This window comes from Ambystoma mexicanum, chromosome 4q, assembly GCF_040938575.1.
Source record: "Ambystoma mexicanum isolate Mex_15411 chromosome 4q, UKY_AmexF1_1, whole genome shotgun sequence".
Classification (NCBI taxonomy): Eukaryota; Metazoa; Chordata; class Amphibia; order Caudata; family Ambystomatidae; genus Ambystoma; species Ambystoma mexicanum.
Window position 1 is genome coordinate 583621308 of NC_090928.1, and position 20459 is coordinate 583641766.

At 49.6% G+C, this 20459-nt stretch overlaps 1 protein-coding gene across 1 annotated transcript in view; it reads left to right on the plus strand.

The window, feature by feature from the left end:
- MTHFD1L (methylenetetrahydrofolate dehydrogenase (NADP+ dependent) 1 like) overlaps positions 1 to 20459 on the plus strand; it is a 2103853-nt gene that overhangs the window by 795328 nt on the left and 1288066 nt on the right. Inside the window, exon 14 of the mRNA XM_069608130.1 lies at positions 12466 to 12573. Coding sequence (XP_069464231.1) covers positions 12466 to 12573 — 108 coding nt within the window. The remainder of the gene's footprint in view (positions 1 to 12465; positions 12574 to 20459) is intronic.

Here is a 20459-nt window from a genome sequence, read left to right on the forward strand (position 1 = left end):
ATCGTCATCGGGTTTTTCATATTTACCAGGTGTGTTCTCTGCTTATCTCCTCTCAGGAACAGACCTAACAGATAGAAGGCTGGCAACCACGCCTGCATCTGGATACCTCCCTTCTGTGCTCTTTCCTTGATAGTGTCCCAGAAATGTGTTATTCTCGAGCATGACCAGAACATGTGCACCATATCTGCCAACTCCTCTGCACAGCTCGGGCAGCTTTGGATCTGGTTGCTCCCCATTCTCGACATTCTCTTCAGCGTCCGGTATTCTCTGTGGATATGAGAGAGCTGCATCTGTCTGAACCTTGTGTTCCTAGACACTTTCTTTGGATACCTGAGTGCCCTGTACCATTCCTCATCTGTGAAAGGTATCTGAAGTTCCTTCTCCCATTTCACTCGTGCTCGTAATTCCCTCTTGTTGTTGACTCTTAGTAGTTGTTCATAGAGCCTGGACACAGTGTGACCCCTTCAGAAGCATCGTACCATGAGTCCAGTGCCTCTCCTGCCATCAGCATCCACCTTTTCCTTATCATCTGGACCATATTATTATACAGTATGAATTGGCCCGTGTGTATGCCATGTTCTTCTACCAAGGTCTGAAAGTCTATCCAATGCCCATCTCACCACAGATCACCTATTTGGGCTACCCCCTTAACCTCCCACTGTGTCCTGAATGTTGCCAGGTTTGCTATGTGGCCATCCAGCAGTCCTGCCAGTGGGATTGGCCTGGAGCAGGGGTCTTTTGTGTCTTGGAATGTCCATGCCCTTTTCCATAGGGCTCGGCCCAGCTTGACCATATTGGGGAGAGTTTTGGCGGAGGCCATGTCCATCCACAGGAGCTCTCTCAGATAGTATCGCTGCAGCGACGATCGAAATAGTATTGAGTCTATGGATATATCCTCGCCCAGCCACTGCACCACAAACTGGAGTTGGGCTGCCAAGTAGTACCACTCAAAGCCTGGAAGTCTGATTCCCCACCCCATCACCCATTCATAGTCTCTTTGTAAAGTAGTCAGAGCCGCCCTGTTTCTCCCGCCATCCCACAAAAACTCCTTGCCATAGCGTGTAACTGCTTAAAAAAGGTCCCGGGAATAAGGAATATTTGTGAAGTAGTAAAGAAGGCTGGCTAGGACTGTCATCTTTAACAAGGCTGCCCTTCCTCTCCTCCCCAAAGGTAGTATGCCAAAACTGCATGGCCTTCCCTAATTTGTCCAGGGCCACCTATGTATTGCCCTTGTGTCTCTTTAGCATCATGGTATATATCCACTCCTAGATATCTAATGGTGCGTGGGGTACATGTGAGGCCCAAGTCCGTTAATCGATCTGGTGTCTCGCCTCTCAAGCCAGCCAGTGGGAGCAACACGGACTTCCCTTTGTTGACAGCGTTAAACCGATAGCCTGCCAAATGCTCCCAAGGCTTCAAGCCGGTCCGGTAGGTGTGTCCATGGGTTCTGTACATAAAGCAGCATATCATCTGCATAGATTGATATTTGCTGTATCTCTCCGTCTATCACTATTCCTGTTTCTTTGTACTCCACCCTTAGGAAGGCTGCAAATGGTTCCAGGGCCAGGATATACATCACCAGGGACAGCGGGCATCCCTGCTTCGTACCACGTGCTATGCCCCACTCCTCCGAGACATGTCTGCCCGTTTTCACCCTCGCCTTTGGATCCTGATATAAGCGCTTAATCGAACGTAGGTACCCATCCCCTATCCCAAAGTGGGCCAGCACTCCCATAAGCCAACCCCGGTTCTGAGTCGAATGCCTTTACGGCGTCCAATGATGCGACTGCGCTTTCCCCCTCTTCCTGGTTTGTATTGTCTATAACATGGTGGAGTCTACAGAGATTCCACGTTGTATTCCTTGCCAGCACATTCCCTGTTTGGTCTGGGTGCACCAGCATGGGTATAACCCTTTTGAGCCGATTGGCCAGGGCCGCTGTAAGGATCTTGGAGTCCTAGTTTATCAAGGAGATTGGTCTGTAGGACCCACACTCCAGAGGCGATTTCCCTGGTTTTAGTATCAGTACTATTACCGATTCCAACATACTGCTCGGAAGCCTCCCCCTCTCGTATGCCTCCTCCAGTGTCTCTAGCAGCCTCGGGGCTAGGGTATCCTTATTTCTTAAAGAATTCACCTGGTAACCCATTGGGAGCTGTGCTATGACCCCTGACAGCTCATCCACTGTGAGTTGCGCATCCAACAACCGGGCCTGTTCCTCCGTTAGTCGTGGGAGTGTGATTTCCGCTAGAGCGTCCGCTATATCTCCTTCTGCCTCCTGGACCGGGAATATAGTTTCGAGGGGATTGGGTCCTCCGACGTATTCCATATCTATGACATGTAATCACCACAGCTGTGCTGCTTCGGAAACTTTTTTCGGCGTCTGCGTCCTGCGTCGATGACGTCGATGCGCCGTCGTCGAGGACCTCCTCCGACATCATCCGATGTGATAAGTAGGACGCACGACGCCCGTAGCCTCAGTTCCGTTTTTTCCGCGAACGTGTTGCTTCATGAATCTCGGTTAACGCCTTGACTCTTTGGAGTTCTGTTCTTCTCGGTTCTTCGAACCTGTTCGTTTTGTGAAAATCCTTCGTGTGAAGATGTCTTCTACTTAGTCTTCGACCCCGCGTCCGGGCTTCAAGAAGTGCGGGGAGTGTGGGTCCAAGATGTCAGTGACGGACTCGCACGACGCCTGCCTCTGGTGCCTCGGGGAGGCCCACGACACGGATGACTGTATCGACTGCCAGTCGCTCACGTCCAAAGCCTTACGCAAATGTAAGAAGAAGTTGTCGGTAGGTCGGGTGTCCAAGCCCCGGAAGTCGAAGTCTGCGGGGCTTTCGACAGATGATTCGAGAGGTGACTCTCCGTGTCATTGTCGGAAGTCTCGTGGGTCTACTTCTAGGAGTCGGTCTCGCCACTCCTCAGCCTCTTCGAGGCATTCTCGGAAGCGCCGACACCGGTCGTCTTCCAGGTCCTCTTCGGAGGACTCTGCCCGGCACGTCGCTTACCCCACCAGCCGTGCGACGCCGGAGGAATGGGCTTCCTTCGGGAAGAAAATGCTGGCGATTCTTGAGTCGCAGGGTACTAAGCCGTCCGCGCCCCCGAGTGGGGTCGGTCGAGAGACCCCGCTTGCAAGAGTGGTCGGCACGAGTCACGGGAGAGGTCCCGTTCGACAAGGGAACTCGTTCTCGACGTACCCGTTCCAGGTCCCGGTCCTCGACACGTTCGAGACCGTATGCACCTGTGATGTCTTCAAAGAAGACATCGACGTCTGAGGCGTCGAGGGCGTCGACAGGCTTTCTCGAGGCTCCGGCTCCGAGGAAGTTGTCGAAGCCGTCGACGCTCAGGTCGTCGAAGGACACGCTCGGAGCTCCGGCTTTCGAGGACTGTGTTGACGCCGCCGATGCTGGCGGCGCTGCATCTGACGTCGACGCCGATCCTCTCGGTGCCAATGCCTGTTCTCTCGACGCCGGCGTCGATTCACTCGACGCCTTTCGAAGCTGGGGTGTCAGAGGTACCCCGTGGCACGGGGGAACCCCCTAGGAAGGCTCTGGTTAAGAGCAAGCACTCTCGGGTGCCTTCTTTTCGCCACCTGGAATATATTTCAGAGGCGGATGAGGATTCTGATGGCCTGATTCCTAGTCAGGGTACAGATGAAATTGTCTCGGGCCATAGTCAGTTTGACGATTTGAGGCAGTCACTGCATGATGCGAGTGGACTGGACACCTCTCCGGAGGTGGAGTTTTGTAGGCCTGAGCCTGGCTCTCATGCCGATTCCTCGTACCGGCGCCTTATGGCTAGGGTTTCTGAGTACTTGGGATGGTCTGCTCCCCCAGGGGAGTTTGTGCAGGATGATCTAACGGACATCCTTGATGTTGGTCCCCCAACTGACCCGGTACTGCCGTTCCATATGGCTTTACAGAGAAGGGCGGCGGCGGCTTGGACTGCTCCGTAGAGTCTCCCGGCGGTGGGCAGATCCTTGTCGCGAAAATACCGTCCAGCCAGTAGCGACCCCTGCTACTTGACCAGGCATCCCACTCCGGAGAGTTTGGTGGTGCAGGCGGCCACGGCCCCGGCAAAGGCGTTGTACCGTACCATCCCTCCTGATAGGGACGACAAACGTTTTGATGGCTGGGCGAAGAAAGTGTTTTCTTCTGGTGGTATGGCGCTTCAGGCGGCCAACTCCATTTGTGCCTTGTCTCGTTTCACACACACTCTGTGGAACTGTGTTGCGTTAGCGGCTGAACATATTCCCGAAGGGGACGAACGCAATGGTTTCCTTGCTATGGTCCAGGATGGTAAGGATGCCATGTGTGAGTCCGTTCAGTCAGGTTTGGACTTGGCTGAATGCGTCAGCAGGTGCATGGCGGCGAGCACCGCGATACGCAGGTTTGCGTGGTTGCGGAAGTCGGGGTTTGCTTCTGATGTGCAGTCCCGGCTCCTCAACATGCCCTTTGACGGTGAGCACCTTTTTGGCAGCAAGGCTGACGAGAGCCTTGAGAGGTTGCAGACCTCAAAAGCTGCAGCGAAGTTGTTGGGCGCTGCAGTTCGCCAACCTCCGCCTTTCCGTCCTAGGGGACAGCAATGGAGGGGTGGTTCCTTTCGCTATTACTCGTCCTTCAGTAAAGCGAGAGGAGCTGGCAGTCAAAGAGGCCAACGCAGGGGTACCAGAGGTGGACAACGGTACCCGTGGTGCCAAGGCCGCTCGGGCAGTTGCCTCTTTGCCCTCAGGTAACGCTGCAGCCGCTACCACTCAGTCATGAGGCCATGCCCCATGGTTCGCCGTTTGGGGGAAGGCTGGTGCAGCATCTTGTAGAGTGGCGTGCCATTACTTCAGATGTGTGGGTTCTGGAGATCATAACCCACGGCTACTGTCTTCCCTTTCGGCACAGGCCTCACGACAATACACTGGGGAACCTCTCTTTGCAGAGTCCGGATCCGCTCCTTGCGCAGGAAATTCAAGCCCTGCTGGAGAAAGGCGCCATAGAACTGGTGCCTGTAGCGGAGAGGAACAAGGGATGGTATTCCCCTTATTTTTTGATTTCGAAGAAAGACGGGGGATTGAGACCCATCATGGACTTGCGCGGTTTGAACAAACTCCTCAGGAAGGACAAGTTCAAGATGGTTACTCTCTCTCAAGTCCTCCAGGCCCTTCAGCTTCAGGACTGGTTGGTGTCACTCGACCTCAAGGATGCTTACTTCCATGTGCCGATCCATCCCAAGCACAAGAAGTACCTGAGGTTCGCGGTTGGCGACTCGCACTTTCAGTTTCGGGTCCTGCCGTTCGGATTGACCTCCGCCCCAAGGGTTTTCACCACGCTCATGGTGGTGGTGGCAGCGCATCTCAGGCAAGGGGGGGATTCATGTCTACCCCTACCTGGACGATTGGTTGATCAGGGGGAGCTCTCCCGAGCAAGTCCTGGATCATCTGTCCGTCACCTGCCACTCCCTCCACAAGCTGGGCTTCTCCCTCAACTTAAAGAAATCCCACTTGACGCCAACTCAGAGGCTCCAGTACATCGGATCAGTGCTCGACACGTCCGTGGGGCAGCGTTTTCCTCCCCAAGTGAGGGCTCATCTCATTCAGCAGATGGTGAAAAAGTTCCAACATGGCCAGAATCTCCCTGCGTTCGAGTTCTTGAGATTGCTCGGCCTCATGACATCCTGCATTCTTCTGGTGCCAGAGGCCAGGTTGCGGATGAGATCTTTGCAATGGGCACTCAAGCTCCAGTGGTCTCATTCCTCTGGCAGGATGTCGGACCCCGTTCAGGTGCCGCCCTCAGTCGCCCAGGACCTTCTGTGGTGGGCCGTGAAAAGCAAACTGATGAAGGAGGCTCTGTTTTGGCTGCCCTGGCCGGAAGTGACGATCGTGACGGACGCGTCCCTCACGGGATGGGGAGCTCATGTCAACGAACTGACAGTCAGCAGTCGTTGGTCTCCATCGGAGTCCAGACTCCATATCAATCTGTTGGAGCTGAGGGCCGTCAGGCTTGCCCTGAAGGCTTTTCTGCCGACTGTGAGAGGAAAGAATGTCCTGATTCTGACAGACAACACAGTGGCCATGCACTACCTCAACAAAAAGGGGGGGGCAGGGTCACTTCCTCTGTGCAGGGAGGCGATGCAGCTCTGGTTCTGGGCAATCCAGCAGGAAATTTCGATCTCAGCAGTTCATCTGGCCGGAGACGAAAACGAGACGGCGGACGCTCTGAGTAGGCAGAGCGCGTTCTCTCACGAGTGGGAGTTGGCTCAGGAGATTCTCCTGGAGATCTTCGCCCTTTGGGGGGCCCCTCAAGTGGATCTCTTCGCCTCCAGTGGCAACCGGAAGTGCGACAGGTTCTGCCTGCGGGAATTTCCTCCAGAAGGAGCCTTAGGAGACGCGTTCGTAGTGGAGTGGTCATTCCCACTGCCGTACGCGTTTCCTCCAGTCCCCGTCATCCCGCAAGTGCTGTGGAGGTTACGGAGGTTCGGTTCCCGGATGATCCTCATTGCTACGGCATGGGCCAGGAGGACGTGGTACCTGGCCCTTCTCGACTTGTCCTTCTGCCCTCCACGTCGTCTTCCCTACCGAGACGATCTGCTCTCACGGGAGTGGGGGTCAGGTTCTCCATCCAGAGGTCAGATCCCTCAACCTTCACGCTTGGCTTCTGAAAGGTTGAGGTATAGGGATTGGGACCTCCCTGAAGACGTGATGGAGGTGTTGCTTTCGGCAAAATGGCCTGCGACAAAGTCCCTATACCGTTGCCGTTGGAGAAAGTTCTGCGACTGGTGCAGGGTTAAGAATGTGGATCCTTTTTCATGTGACATTCCTGTGGTTTTGTCTTTTTTGCTTTCTTTAGGCCACAGGGGCTTGCAAGTGGGTACCGTTAAAGGTTACCTGGCGGCTCTGTCCATATTTAAGCACTCGTCTGAGTGTTCTTATTTTAAAATTACTTTAATTTCTCAGTTTGTAAAAGGGCTCACTAATGTGTTCCCTCCGTCACCTTTCCAGGTGCCCGGTTGGGATTTGAACCTTGTTCTCAAGTTTCTAATGGCTGCTCCGTTTGAGCCTTTATATTCTTGCCCTTTGAGACTGTTAACTCTTAAAACTGTATTTTTAGTTGCGGTCACTTCCGCTTGCAGAGTCAGCGAGTTACAGGCACTTTAAGTTAAGCCACCCTTCACTGTATTTCATAAGGACAGGGTTGTCCTTTGAGTTCGTCCTTCCTTTCTTCCGAAGGTGGTGTCGGAATTTCATTTAGGCCAGAAAGTTATTCTTCTGGCATTTTATCCTCCTCTGCATCCTGGTAAGGAAGAGGAGAGGCTCCATAGGCTGGATCCTAGGAGAGCTTTAAGATTTTATATTTCACGCATGTCCCGGGTCATATGGGACGATCAACTCTTTATTGGTTACGCTGGAAGGCGTTTGGGACAAGCTGTTACTAAGCAGACTTTGTCTCGATGGATTATCTTGGCAATTTCTGAATGTTACTGCTTGGCGGGTAAGGACCCTCCAGTAGGCTTGCCGGCCCTTTCTACCAGGGGTATGGCTGCCTCTACTGCCCTGCAGAGGGGTGTTCCTATTCGTAACATCTGTGATGCAGCCACCCGTGCTTCGGTCCATACTTTTGTAAGTCACTACTCCCTCGATTATATCCGTGGGCAGGATCTGGCCTTTGGCAAGGCGGTCCTTTACTCTGCAATTGGATTGGGCATTCTACATTTTTATATTCTAAATTCTTTTCCCACCTCCTTACGTTGGTACTGCTTTGGGAGTCTGCCATAGATATGGAATACGCCGGAGGACCCAATCCTCTTGAAGAACAAGTTACTCTCTTACCTGGTAACGTTCTTTCAATGAGATGGTCCGACAATGTATTCTTAATCGCTCCCTCCCTGCCTTCCCCGCTACAGAATTTCTTATGCGATTGCGTTTCTGCAAGGCTTTCTGTGGTCATACTGGCAGTAGTTTGGTGCCACACGGTCTGGGAAAAAACTACAACTGAGGCTACGGGCATCGTGCGTCCTACTTCTAACATCCGGTGACGTCGGCCGCCGGAGGAGGTCCTTGAAGACGGCTTATCGACGTCATTGACGCAGGACGCAGACACCGAAAGATTTTCCGAAGCAGCACAGCTGTGGTAATTACTGTCAAAGATATGGAATAGGTCGTCGGACCATCCCATCGAAACAGCGTTACCAGGTAAGGGAGTAACTTGTTCTTCTAGATGGGTTTGCAGTCCTCCTTCCATCCTGTGTGCATTGCATTGTACTTTGCTTGACATCTTGCATTCCTGTTGTACAGCACATTGTATTGCACCTCAGCTATTGCTCTGCATTGTAATGTGCCCTGCTTAACTACTAGGCTGCCTGTGAGTAAGGCCTCAGGACTGTGCATTGCAGCCCTCCCCTCTTTTCTTTTTTTTCCTTCTCTCATCTATCCTCTGCCAATGAGATGGCACTCACCAGCTCTACAATCTTTTCTAACTGCTACACTTTGACCCATCCTCCCTATCGCATGAAATCTGGATGGAAAAAGCACAAAAAAGACATCCTCTGTGAAAATTCTTGCCTCCCCATCACAGACAACTGTCAGTGCATCCTCCAGAGAGATCTTCACTGATATCCTCTTCTCTGTCCCCTCTCCAGACCTATGGACTTCTCATCTCGACTCTCTCCCCTTTCACATCCTCTCCCATTAATGTGGGAAGTCCTCTTGGCGGGCTTCTTCTCCTCACGCTGCATCATTGTCTACCACACTGGCACACAGGCCAACCTCCTTCTCTTAGCCAGGATCCTACATCCCTCATTAACTTTCATCCTTCTCTGGCCGCTCACCCTAATTCCCCCTCTGCCCCCCACTGACCCTGCCGATTGAAGTACCACGCCCCTGTACTCCATCTCAGAAAACATTCAAAGGCAGTGATCGCCTCCACCTGGCGACTCTTAATGCCAGCTCAGCGAGCAAACACTCTTCTGACATCTGCCTCCTTGTTGGAGACACTGATCTTGACATTCTCGCTCTTACTGAGACATGGTTCAATACCAGCTCAGTCACTGCTTTTGACTCCCTCCTCCCTGATGGCTTTAAGATCATTCCAAAGCCACAACCTCACTGTACTGGCAGTGGGGTTACCTTAATCTTCCCTGAGTGGGTTCCCTCCTCCATCTTACCCACTCAGCTCTACTCTTCCTTTGAGAGCCTGGTATGCAAATTGGTTCTCGCCCTCCTCCACCCTGACCATTGCTACCATTTACCGACCTCCTGGCGCTACCTCCCTGTTCCTTTCTGAATGGGCTGATTTCTGCTCCGCCATACTTTCTGCCTCCTCCAACCTGCTGCTTTTGGGTGACTTTAACATCCAGTTGGACTACCCTGGCACATCTACTCTTTTCATTGATTTCTGCACCGCTCTATCCTTCTCCATTCTCCCTTCTGGTCCAACCCACTCTGCTGGACACACTCTGGACGTCCTCATCCACTCTGACCTCCCTCTCTCATCTCCTCTTGTCAGCCCTATCTCTTGGTCAGATCACACCCTTCTCTCATCTGGGTCCCTATGGTCCTGTGACCTCACCTCCAAAAGCCCAGCCAACCTCGTTCACGAACATCTGCCCGATGAAACGGGTGTCAGCAGCTGCATTCATTACCACCTTTATCTCCCCCCCCAACTCAGACTCTACCTTCGACACTGCTCTCTGCAACTTCCACCTGTTCATCACCAACACCCTTGACATTCTTGCCCCAGTTATGATGATCCGCTTGTAACACGTTTCTAAGCGCAACACCTGGTACGACTCCGAACCTGCAGCCCTGAAACAAAGGCGTAGAGCTGCGGAATGGAAGTGGCAAACCTCAGGCGCACCCTTTGACAAACTGGCCTGCCACCTTCTCCAAAGGCAATACAGACTCTCTATCCGTGCCAAAAAAAGGGCCCACATTCAAGAATGGGTATCTGGCACATCCAACAACACGGCTGAACGTTTCAAAATCTGCAGGGAACTAGACAACCCTACCGCAGTATCCTCCTCCCCTATTACCTCTCAGGCCCTCTGGAATGCACTCCACCACCAAAACTCAGAACATCTTGAACAGCTTTGTTACACACTCTCCCAACCCATCCCTCACCCCCTTGCCTCCCTTGGCCACTCACCCTTCTCCTTCCTCCTTCACCCTTGTCTCACCTGATGAAGTCTCCAGAGTTGTCCGCTCCATGAAGGTCTCGTCCAAACGGGTTTCTCCTTGCTCCTCCAGAACCCTCAAGGAGAGCATTGGCTCTCTTGCCCCTGAACTCACTGATCTCGGTAACCATTCCTTTGATACTGGTTCCTTCCCCTCCTCCCACAAGCACTCCCTGGTGTGCACCCTCCGTAAAAAAGCATCAGTAAACCATACCTGTCGAGCCAACCACCACCCTATGTCCATCACCCCCTTCCTGGGGAAACTGCTGGAGAAGTTGGCCCTGTCCCAACTCAACTCTCACACTGAACTAGTTGCTGATCTGCACGACCATCAATCTGGATTCCGAGCATCCAGAGGCACGGAAACTGCTCTTCTGATAACCAGTGAAGAACTGCTCACATCCCTGGATTCCAACTCCCCAGCTGTCCTCATCCTTCTTTATCTCTCTTCTGCATTTGACACGGTCAACTGCTCCATCCTCATACAAAGGCTCCACGACATATTTCGAAGTGGGCACTGGACTGGCTGACCTCCTTCCTTAAGGATTGCTCCTCTCAAGTCATCCTGGGCACCTTTGTCTACTTTATTCTCCACCTGTGGTGCCCCCCAGGGCTCTATCCTTTTGCCTTGGCTCTTTAATATCTACCTCACTCAGCTAGCACTCCTCATCGCCTCTTTCTCTCCCAACTTCCAGTATGATGCTGACAACACACAACTCTTCTTCAAACTTCCTTCCGACCCTCTTGCACCTTCCATAATCCCCGATTGCCTTTCTGCTATCCAGGCCTGGGGCACTTCAGTGATCACTGCCTCAATGCCAGCAAAACTAAGATCCTTCCCATTGTGACCCCTACCCCCATATTCCCTTCACTCTGGCCTTCCTCCATGGGCTATCCCTGTGCTCACTCTGCTGAAGCCAGAAACCTTGGAGTCATCTTTGGCTCCTCTTTCCTTCCTTCCCTCACACTCGGGACATTGCCAAGAAGTCCCACTTTCAGCTCTTCCTTCTCAAAGGAATTCTACCTTTTCTCACCTTCCCCCAGAAGCTAAATGTTACCTGAGCCCTGGTTCTCTCTAGGCTTCACTATTGCAATAGCCTCCTCCTGAATTTCCCTTCTTCCACTCTGACCTCTCCAGCTAATCCGGACTAGGGCAGCAAGACTTATCCTTGGTTGCAAGCCCAGGGACCGCATCTCTCCTGCCCAAAAATGTCTTCACTGGCTCCTGGTTGCTTCACTAATTAAATCATTAAATTCAAATCCCTCGGTATCATCCACAAGGCTGTCTGGGGCCTGAGACCACCCTCTCTTACTAAATAACCCCCCTTTAGACCACTGCGTTCCTCTGGCACCAACTCTGTGTGTAAAGCGTTTAGCTAAAGAGGGCCCTTATGCATCCTTGTAGCCCTGACCTCCCACATCAAATCGCCCCAGCTTCTGTCTTTACTCAGCACTTGCCTTGGCTCACCCTCCACCCTGGAGGTTCGCACTTACCCTACAATGCACTGCACCTGCTGCTCATCCATGAGCACCACAGTACCCACCCCATTCCCCCTCCCTTCTGCACTTGCACGTTCTGAACACTCGCAAGGCATAATAAGTTGCCCCCCCATTCTGTATTTAATATTTCTTTACATATTTTAATTGTATTGTTTCACATCCCCTTGTCCCCTCCCTGTTGCCCTGTGGGCGCTTTGAAACAGTATTTACTTCCTGTATAAGCACCTAACGAGCAAACAAATAAGACTGGTTGCAAAAATTGCCGTCCTGTTCTACTTAGCTGGACGTCCTCCTAGTCCTTCCTTTGCAGTAGTCCATCTCAATGGACTTCTATCTTGTTGTGTCAGTACCTGATTTATTTGCATATGGCTGGACCCTTTTTGCAATGGTGCAGACGGGCAAAAAAATGGTGGTGTGAAAGGTTTCCCAGAGCAGTGCCAGTGGTTCAGATTAATTCAAAACCTTACAACCGTCACTTTTTTGGTTTCAGTCGGTGCAGCTGCCTTTCACTATGTTAGGGAATCAACCAGTATTGGTATTTATTTTCATACCGCTCTGTGACACAAATGGTTTTGGCACGAGTGGGCAAGATGAGAGAGTGACTAGCTATGAAATCAGTCTGGCAATGAGGGCATAATATTTTCCATCAATTATTAAGAAATGATCGGTCTGCGGGCATGAGATAATGCTGGCAGAACCTATTTGCTAGCACTTAATGCTACCATTAATCACAAGCAAGCATACATCACAAAGTCTGAGTTGTTCATGTTAATAATCGATAATTGAATTTCTAACTTTTTGTTTTATAGTTTAACCTACATTTGACTGGAGACATTCATGCAATCACTGCTGCAAATAATCTGCTTGCTGCTGCCATTGATGCTCGAATTTTGCATGAAAACACTCAGTCCGATAAGGTGAGTATTGGTAATTAAAACGAGACTATTGTATTGCACAAAAGTGTGGTCACTATGCATTAGCCTGAATATTTTACGGCTGAACAATATTGATGGTTTTTGCTTTTTTTCTTTAACTTGACGTAATCTGATTAAATATTTACCACTGTAAGGTCTTGGTTAACATGGTCTTCTAACCTTTATATTTGATATTTGCAGCAAGAACCTTGGTTGTATTTGTATTACTTTCCTGTCCACACTGTCACATTGCCAACTTGTACGATTTCATGTCTCTGAGAGACATGAACACAGCTTGCTTACTCTACCATACCCATATTTATTTACAAAAGTTTATATTGTGCTTTTATCAAAAGCAATGAAAATTTTGGGGAAAAAGTATGTTACAAATAAGGCAATTGATGAGAGCCAAATTCAGCAACAATGTTACATAGAGCATTACGAAACAGGTTGAAGAAGGAGTTCAGATGTAGTTAAATTGAGATAGATTAGAGGACAAACCAATTGAAAATGAAATAGAATATCAGAAGGCAGGAGGAAGCAGTTGAAGGGAGAGGAACTGAGAAGAAGCGGACATGTAGGCAAAAAACAGAAACAAAACTTAGAGGCAAAATGTAAATCTCTAGGGGGATGGTATTAAGAAACCAAAGCACATAGATGGTTGGGGGGGAGGGATAAAGCATGAAAACATTTAAAAACTAAACACAAGGGGAAATTCCAGACATTGCTTAATTGGGACCCAATGTAGATGTGCCAGAAATGCTGGCAGAATAAGTTCAATGAAATAGAATCCGTACTGAGTGAAGAATAGAGCGCAAAGGAAAAAGGTAGAAATTAGGCAGGCCAACCAAAATGGAGCAACAATAGTCAAGACAGGACAACACAAGAGAGTGAAGTAGGGTTTTAGTAGAAGAGAAAGTTAAGAGAGACATAATTACTCCTATGTCCCGTCTCCTTTCCTCCATACTGTGTGGGTGTCCTGGTGCAGGGACAGGACCGGTACCATTTTACCTCGTAAAAATGCTTCCCCTTTAAATACGGAGCATGCTAAGGCATAACCACGCCCTACTAACCCAACCCACCAGCGCCTCACCTCAGTCCTCTTTTGCGCTCGTACAGGATCGAATGTAACTCGTGCAGCTCATGTACTTTTTTACTGCGCAACAGCTTCCACATGTTTTCATCTTTTCTCCAGCACCTCGCTCCTCCGGCATATGTCGGCTCCGAGCACATTATCCAGGTGCTCATCCTGCGATCGGTCCTTCCTGTCTTCAGACCCCTGTTCACTCTGTTTAGAGTGCCTGGGGGTTGAACACGGGTGGGATTCTTGCGCGGCATGTGACGCATTAATTCTGCGGTTGTTAAAGAACTGACTTGCACAGTGGCAGGAAATCTTCTCAACCACCAGAACCTCCTTTACATCCTCCTAGTGTGGATCCGATGGCCCATCTCTGCCTCCTCCTCTACTGCCTCCTCTGCCACCACAACCTCCACCACCTCCGCTGACGCTGGTGGCACCTCCAGCGCCTTCAGTGCTCACTCAGCCTCTGGATAAGCTTCTTGCTTTGGATCCAGCGCCTGATTCGCAAGGGGCAAAATCTCCACATAACGTTACAAATGACGATGATCAAGAGGACACGTAAAGTTCTGCAAATACATTATATGATGGTATGTCTGGTTTTGCAGGATTTCTGGGGGTACCAGGCCCTGTTCAAGAGCAACAAGAGGCTGGAGATTTATCAGATCTTATCACTATGCCAGTCAAACCGGTTAGGCATTCCTTTACAAAAGGATGTCTTGGCAGTGGCAAAGAAATTGTGGATTAAGCCCTGCTTCACCTTAGGTACTAACAGCGCTTACAAGCCAGGTACAGACAATTGGAAGGGGAGATGGTCTTGTTAGCCTCTCAACCCCAACCGCATTCTTCAGTGGCACTGCCGCCTCCTTGTATTTAGAGCCATCAGCTGGGGTCTCTTCCTCTACTTTGGCTGTGGCCTGCTTGCCCAAAGAGGATGAAACACTTGAATAATTTGGAGAAAAAAAAGTAGATCTTAATGCAGGTCTCCACCTCAGACAAGCCATTGTGGATGCTTTGCTAGCCACAGCAAACCAGAAGCTATGGAGAGAGATAGGATATTTCCTCACAGATCTGCCAATATAATGCCAAGCCGCTTTTGAAGCAGGCCTATCTGAGGCAAAGTTGATTGCTCAAGATATCCTGGAAGCATCAGTTTCACATATTGATGCAGCCAGTAGTTTTTCCCAAAAAACAATGATGGCATTGCCCAGGTCCACGACACCCTGGTGTGGGGTCAGACGAGCCTGGCATACATTAGTTTGGCATCACATCTTTTAAGACCCAAGGCTCAGTTCGGTCATTTCTGCGAGTTTTCGACTCCTGCTTCCTTCTCAGTGTGTCATCCCCTCCACCAAATAGGATTGCCAGCTCTATTACAAGAAATACTCAAGCTGGTCCATGACCAGGCAGTGGAGAAGGTCCCATAGAAAGAGGAGGGACTTGGCTACTACTCTAATATTTGCCATTCACAAGAAGAACCAACCTGGCCCGAGAGTAGTCCTAGACCTATCTTACCTAAACCTTTTCCTCCCCGTAGAGAAGTTCAAGTTGGTGACTCCAGCTCACATTGCCAAGGCACTCTGTTTGGGACACTGAATGCGCTCCCAGGACCTGAAGGACACATTTACACATCCCCATCTGGCAACCGCACAGACAAATGTTGCGCTTTACCATAATGGATCATCACTTTCAATACAAGGTTTGGACTGAAAGCAGCACCCATGATATTCACGAAAATAATAAATGCAGTGGTGTCAGTGCTCAGGTTGGCGACACACCATGTGTATCTCTATCTTGACAACTGGCTCATCCATGCCAGTTCTCCATGGGAAGTAACAAGTGCATGCCATAGGCTAATACAGACACTAGGCGACTTAGAGTTTTCCATCAACCTCAAAAAGTCGGAATTTACGCCATCTCAGAATTTGGTGTTTGTGGAAATAAGGTGGGACACTGTTTCCAGCATAATGTTCCCCACGATGGATAGATTCAGGGATATTGTTGCGGCCACCAACCACTTTTCCAGCAGAACTTGATTATCATCAGGATGGTGGTTCCAGCACCTTCCAGGGCCTCTTGCATCTTGTGTCCTTGCGGTTCTCCTTACCAGGCTCAAAAAAGAGATCCATTCAAATGCATTGAGCCAGTTTATGGGATCAGGAGTCGGGAAGTCAGTCCGACAAAGTCTCCATTCCCTCTTTTCTACTACATATGGTGGTTGAAGGAGGAGTACAATGTTATTAGAGGGGCTCCCTTCCATCAGATTGAGCATTCCGCAGTACTCACCACAGACTCCTCCAGGGAAGGTTGGGGAGCAACCCTGGGCAAGCATACCATTCATGTAATATGGAATGTGCAGGAGAAGCTGTTCCACATAAATGATATGGGATTGCTTTAGCTCGAAGAGCTGTGATGAATCCTTGGATGTTATCACTTCTCCCCAGGGGGGACCCCCTTCCCATAAGGCCAGGGAGTTTAGGATGCTACCCAACAGCCCCTGTGGGGGTGGTACACAGCGGGAGGATCTCATTGGGAGAATCTACCCCCCCTATGGGGACAAGGACAACCATCTAGGAAGAACGCAGTATAACCACCTGACACCCTAACCCCTCACAAACCCCCACACTGTACAATCAATAATGTCCCTATGTACATGTGTTGGGATGTCAGTTTAATACCTACTGGGACGAGGAAGTGTCCAGACTACCCAAGAGTGTCTGGTGTGATGAGGACTGAGCAGAGGGGGAGGTGCGGAACTGCGAAGAATGCTACCCGGGATCCAGTGCGAGCATTCTAGTTCATGAAAGCACATTGGAGAAAATGACAAGAAGACAACGGACGAAGCATGTTTTCAAGCCATCCCTGGAAGAGCCGCGAGCAGGGAAGCAACGCGTCGTGGACGACAGAAGAGGCTGCTGACCAGGACGCTGGCAAAATGGTGGAGACATTCCTACACGGTCTGGCATTGAAGGATGGACATGGAGGCTGGCAGACCCACGTAGAAGCTGCACTGCGCAAGCTCATGCAAATGCGCCGATGGCGTGGAGCCTAAGACTGTGGAGCCGCTGCAGTGGATCAGAAGGCAAGGAGAGCCACGGAAAGCAGAAAGAGAAGAACAAAGAACTTGAGGCAAACCGGAGCATGCCGGTGGAGACCCTGAATGTACTGGGGTTGCTGGTGCAGTTGTCAGGGGCACAGCAGAGTTGTGGTCGACAAAACAAGAGATGGAAAGTCAAGACACACAGAGCAGGGGCAAGAAGGGGAACCCCTGGGGTAGAAACCTATCTTGAGAAAGCCAAGACTATGAGGAGAGAAATACGGGTCTGGGACCTATACCCACGAAAAAAAGTAATACAAGTCGTCTTCTTGGGGGCAGTACCTGGCAGGAGAGTGAACCAGGTCTGCCACATCACAACCGCAGAGAAATACAGGTCTGCGACCCGCACCCACAAGAGAATAGAGCAATCTTCCTCATGGCAGTACTTGGCAGAAAAGTAAACCAAGTCTGCCCAAGTCTAGAGCCGAGGTAACCTGGGCCTGGGACCCTCAACGTGAAAGACCAATGGTGTTGAACTATGCTCTGAAGATACCAGGAGAAGGTAGTCATTCTCCTGGTAACTAAGGCCATGGGAAGGGTGCCCTTCCCCTTGGTTGGGTTGAACTATGAAATCAAGAGACCAGGAGAAGGGAATCATTCTCCTGGTAACCAAGGTTTCAAAGACTTTCTAATACAGATTGTTAAAAGATGGACAGTGTGCCTGCCAAGGACCAGTGCTGAACTCTATATTTCGTATTGGAGGACAATTCTGGCCAGGGGAATGGAGTCACTCCCCCTGGTAAAGAACTTGCAAGGCAAATCACAACCTGTAACTGCTAGCCAATCCAGGAGAAAGGAGTCATTCTCCTGGACCAAGAACATTGGCAGAACCTTTAATTTAGTTAGAAGTTCGACGAACCAAGACATTTGACACAGAATAGTGGAATCATTAAGTTAAAAGGACATTCTGACAACCCTGTTGGTATTTAGTTGTGGCAGTGAAACCCCTTATTGAGATAGTGAAAGTTAGGTTTTCTCTTTATTTTCTTCCTGAATAAAATTCTATAGCACCCACTATGCCACATGTGTCAGTCCTTCCTCCTGCACCCTTACAGAGTGTTCCAACGTCTCATAAACACAGCAGTCCTTATCAGGACCAGTTTACAGCCATGTACTATGTAAAAAAGCAGGGTGGAACCAGGTCTCCTCTCCTTTGCCAATTAGCAGTTAAAACATGGAATTGGGCGGTGAGTCGCAGCATTCACCTACAGGCAGCACATCTCCCAGGGGAGCAGAACATTGAAGCGGATAGGCTCAGCAGGCGAGGCTGCGCATCATACGAGTTGGAGCTCAATCTCAGTCTTAGACAGTGTTCCAATCTTGGCGTCATCCTCAGGTAGACCTGTTTGCGACAAAGGAGAATTCCAAGAGCACCCTCTACGCCTCATGGACAAGGGTAGGGGCAAGATCATTGGGAGATGCTTTCCACATTCCCTGGGACGGGATGAGGTGTTACGGTTTCCTCCAACTCCATTAATTCAGAAAGTCCTTCACAGGTTCAGGGACTCGGTCAATTGCACAATTATACTAATAGTCCCAAATTAGACAACAAGATTGTGGTTCTCCGATCTCATGCAGTCAGCCAGCGATCGGCCTATGCAGTTGTCGACAAAGCATGTTCATCTTTTAACCCAACTGAACGAGGCAGTGATTCATCCGGCTCAGGACAAGCTAGCCCTCAGCGGTTGGTTCCTGAGGAGTTGGTGCTAGGTCATTTAGGGCTGTCTAAGCAAAATATGGAAATCATTCAGCAAGCCAAGAAACGGTCTGCACAGACACAATACAAATGTACATGCTCTAGGATTTGCTTCTGGATTAAAGACAACAATATCAACCCTTTTGGGGTGTTCTTTAGATAGTGTGTGGTCTTTTTCCTCTCACCTGGCCCAGTCTGGCATTCAGGTCGCTAAATGCAGAACATATCTGGGAACCGTAGGTGTGTAACGAAACTGACTAGTTGTTTCTATCGCCAGCAAATACAAAAGTAAAAAGACTGCTACAGGGCCTTACAAAATTATACCCAGTGTCTCGTCCTCATCCAGTATGGGGCCTAAATGTGCTGCTGGCGGCTCTAGCTCAAACACCATTTGAGCCGATGGCATCCACAGTCATTAAGTTTGTCACTTAGAAAACCATGATTTTAATAGCCCTTACATCGGCTCGCAGAGTCTGCGAGATCCATGTGTTGGCGGCTAAAGGTCCATACACTGTGTTCCATAAAGATAAGTTGGCCCTTAGAGCACACCCAAGGTTCCTCCCTAAAGTAGTGTCAGCTTTCAATCTAAACAAAGATTATTCTTCCAACCTTTTTTCCTAATCCCTCCTCGGATGCGGATAAAGTATTGCATTGTTTGGATGTGCGTAGAGCATTAAAATTGTATCTAAACAGAACCAAACAAATCAGAAGGTTTGATGTCGTGTTCATCACTTTCGGGGGCTCTTTGCCAGGATCCCACACCTCCAAATGACTCCATAGCTAGATGGATGGTGGCGGCCTTCGCCGAATTCTGTAAGCTACAAATAAATTGGCTACCAGAAAGCATGCATGCACACATGGTTGGGGCTAAAGCCACTGCAGTGGCATTTCAGAGACACAACATGGGATTTAATAAGTAGAGCCGCCACATGGGAATCTCATTCAGCATTCTGTAAACACTACTGCCTTGAAACTAGTGCTAGGCCAGAAGTTTGGAAAGGCTGTCCTGAAAAACCTGTTCTCCAATATTTCTTAACTAGGTTACCTCCTCCCTAAATAAGGGTGCGTTAGAATTGCCCACACAATATGTACGAAAGGGGAAGGGATGTAGGCATAATAACAAGTTACTGACTGAAGTACTCCTAGTCCATAGTCCCCTTTCTTTCTGATGACCCTCTATGCACAAGAAACAAGCTTTTTTCCAAGTCCTTTCGAGTCTGATGCTACACAGGGGACTGATGTGAGGCATGGGTGGGTGGGGCTAGCAGGGTGTGGTTACACCCGCGGCCACACCCTGGCATACTCTAAAGGGGAATGATTTTTGAGGCAAAATGCATGGTGCCTGACCCATCCCTGCACGGGGAAGCCCACACAATAAGGAAAGGGGACAATGGACTAGGAGTACTTCAGTCACTACAGTCAGTAACTTGTTATTTTCCTATTATACAAATGGAAACAGCATGACTGAGCAATAGAAGCAATTGGAGGTTGAAAAGAAAAAAATTCAACAACAAAAACGTTAAGGTTGTGAACTTGGGGAGTGACCGTAAGCTGCAGAGGAGGAAACAAAATGGACAGAGGAGAAAGTAGTGGCTGGAAAATTTAGGATTTCTGTCTTTTTTGTATTAAGTAACAGAAACCTAGAAGCCATCCAGGTTTGCACAGCACAACGACAAGAAGAAAGACCCTATGCCTCGCAATGTCATCATTCGTTTCTCTGTCTGCAAGGATTTCAACTGTTCTAATTAACTGAAGCCCAAGATCTATCTTGATTTTTGGTGTCTTCATACTTTGTTTTATTTCTTCTATTTAAATCTGGTGTTTCTGCTATACCCACCCCCTGGTTCTCGATTCCTCCATTAAAGGGTATTTCAAATCTTTGTTTTTATACATTATAATATGGGAATGTGAAACCACATTCTTCTAATGAATACCATCTCCCCACCAAGTTCTCATCTTTTCAAATGTCCTCCAGTTGCAAGACCGGCGTCAAATATTTTCACAGCCACTGGGCATGA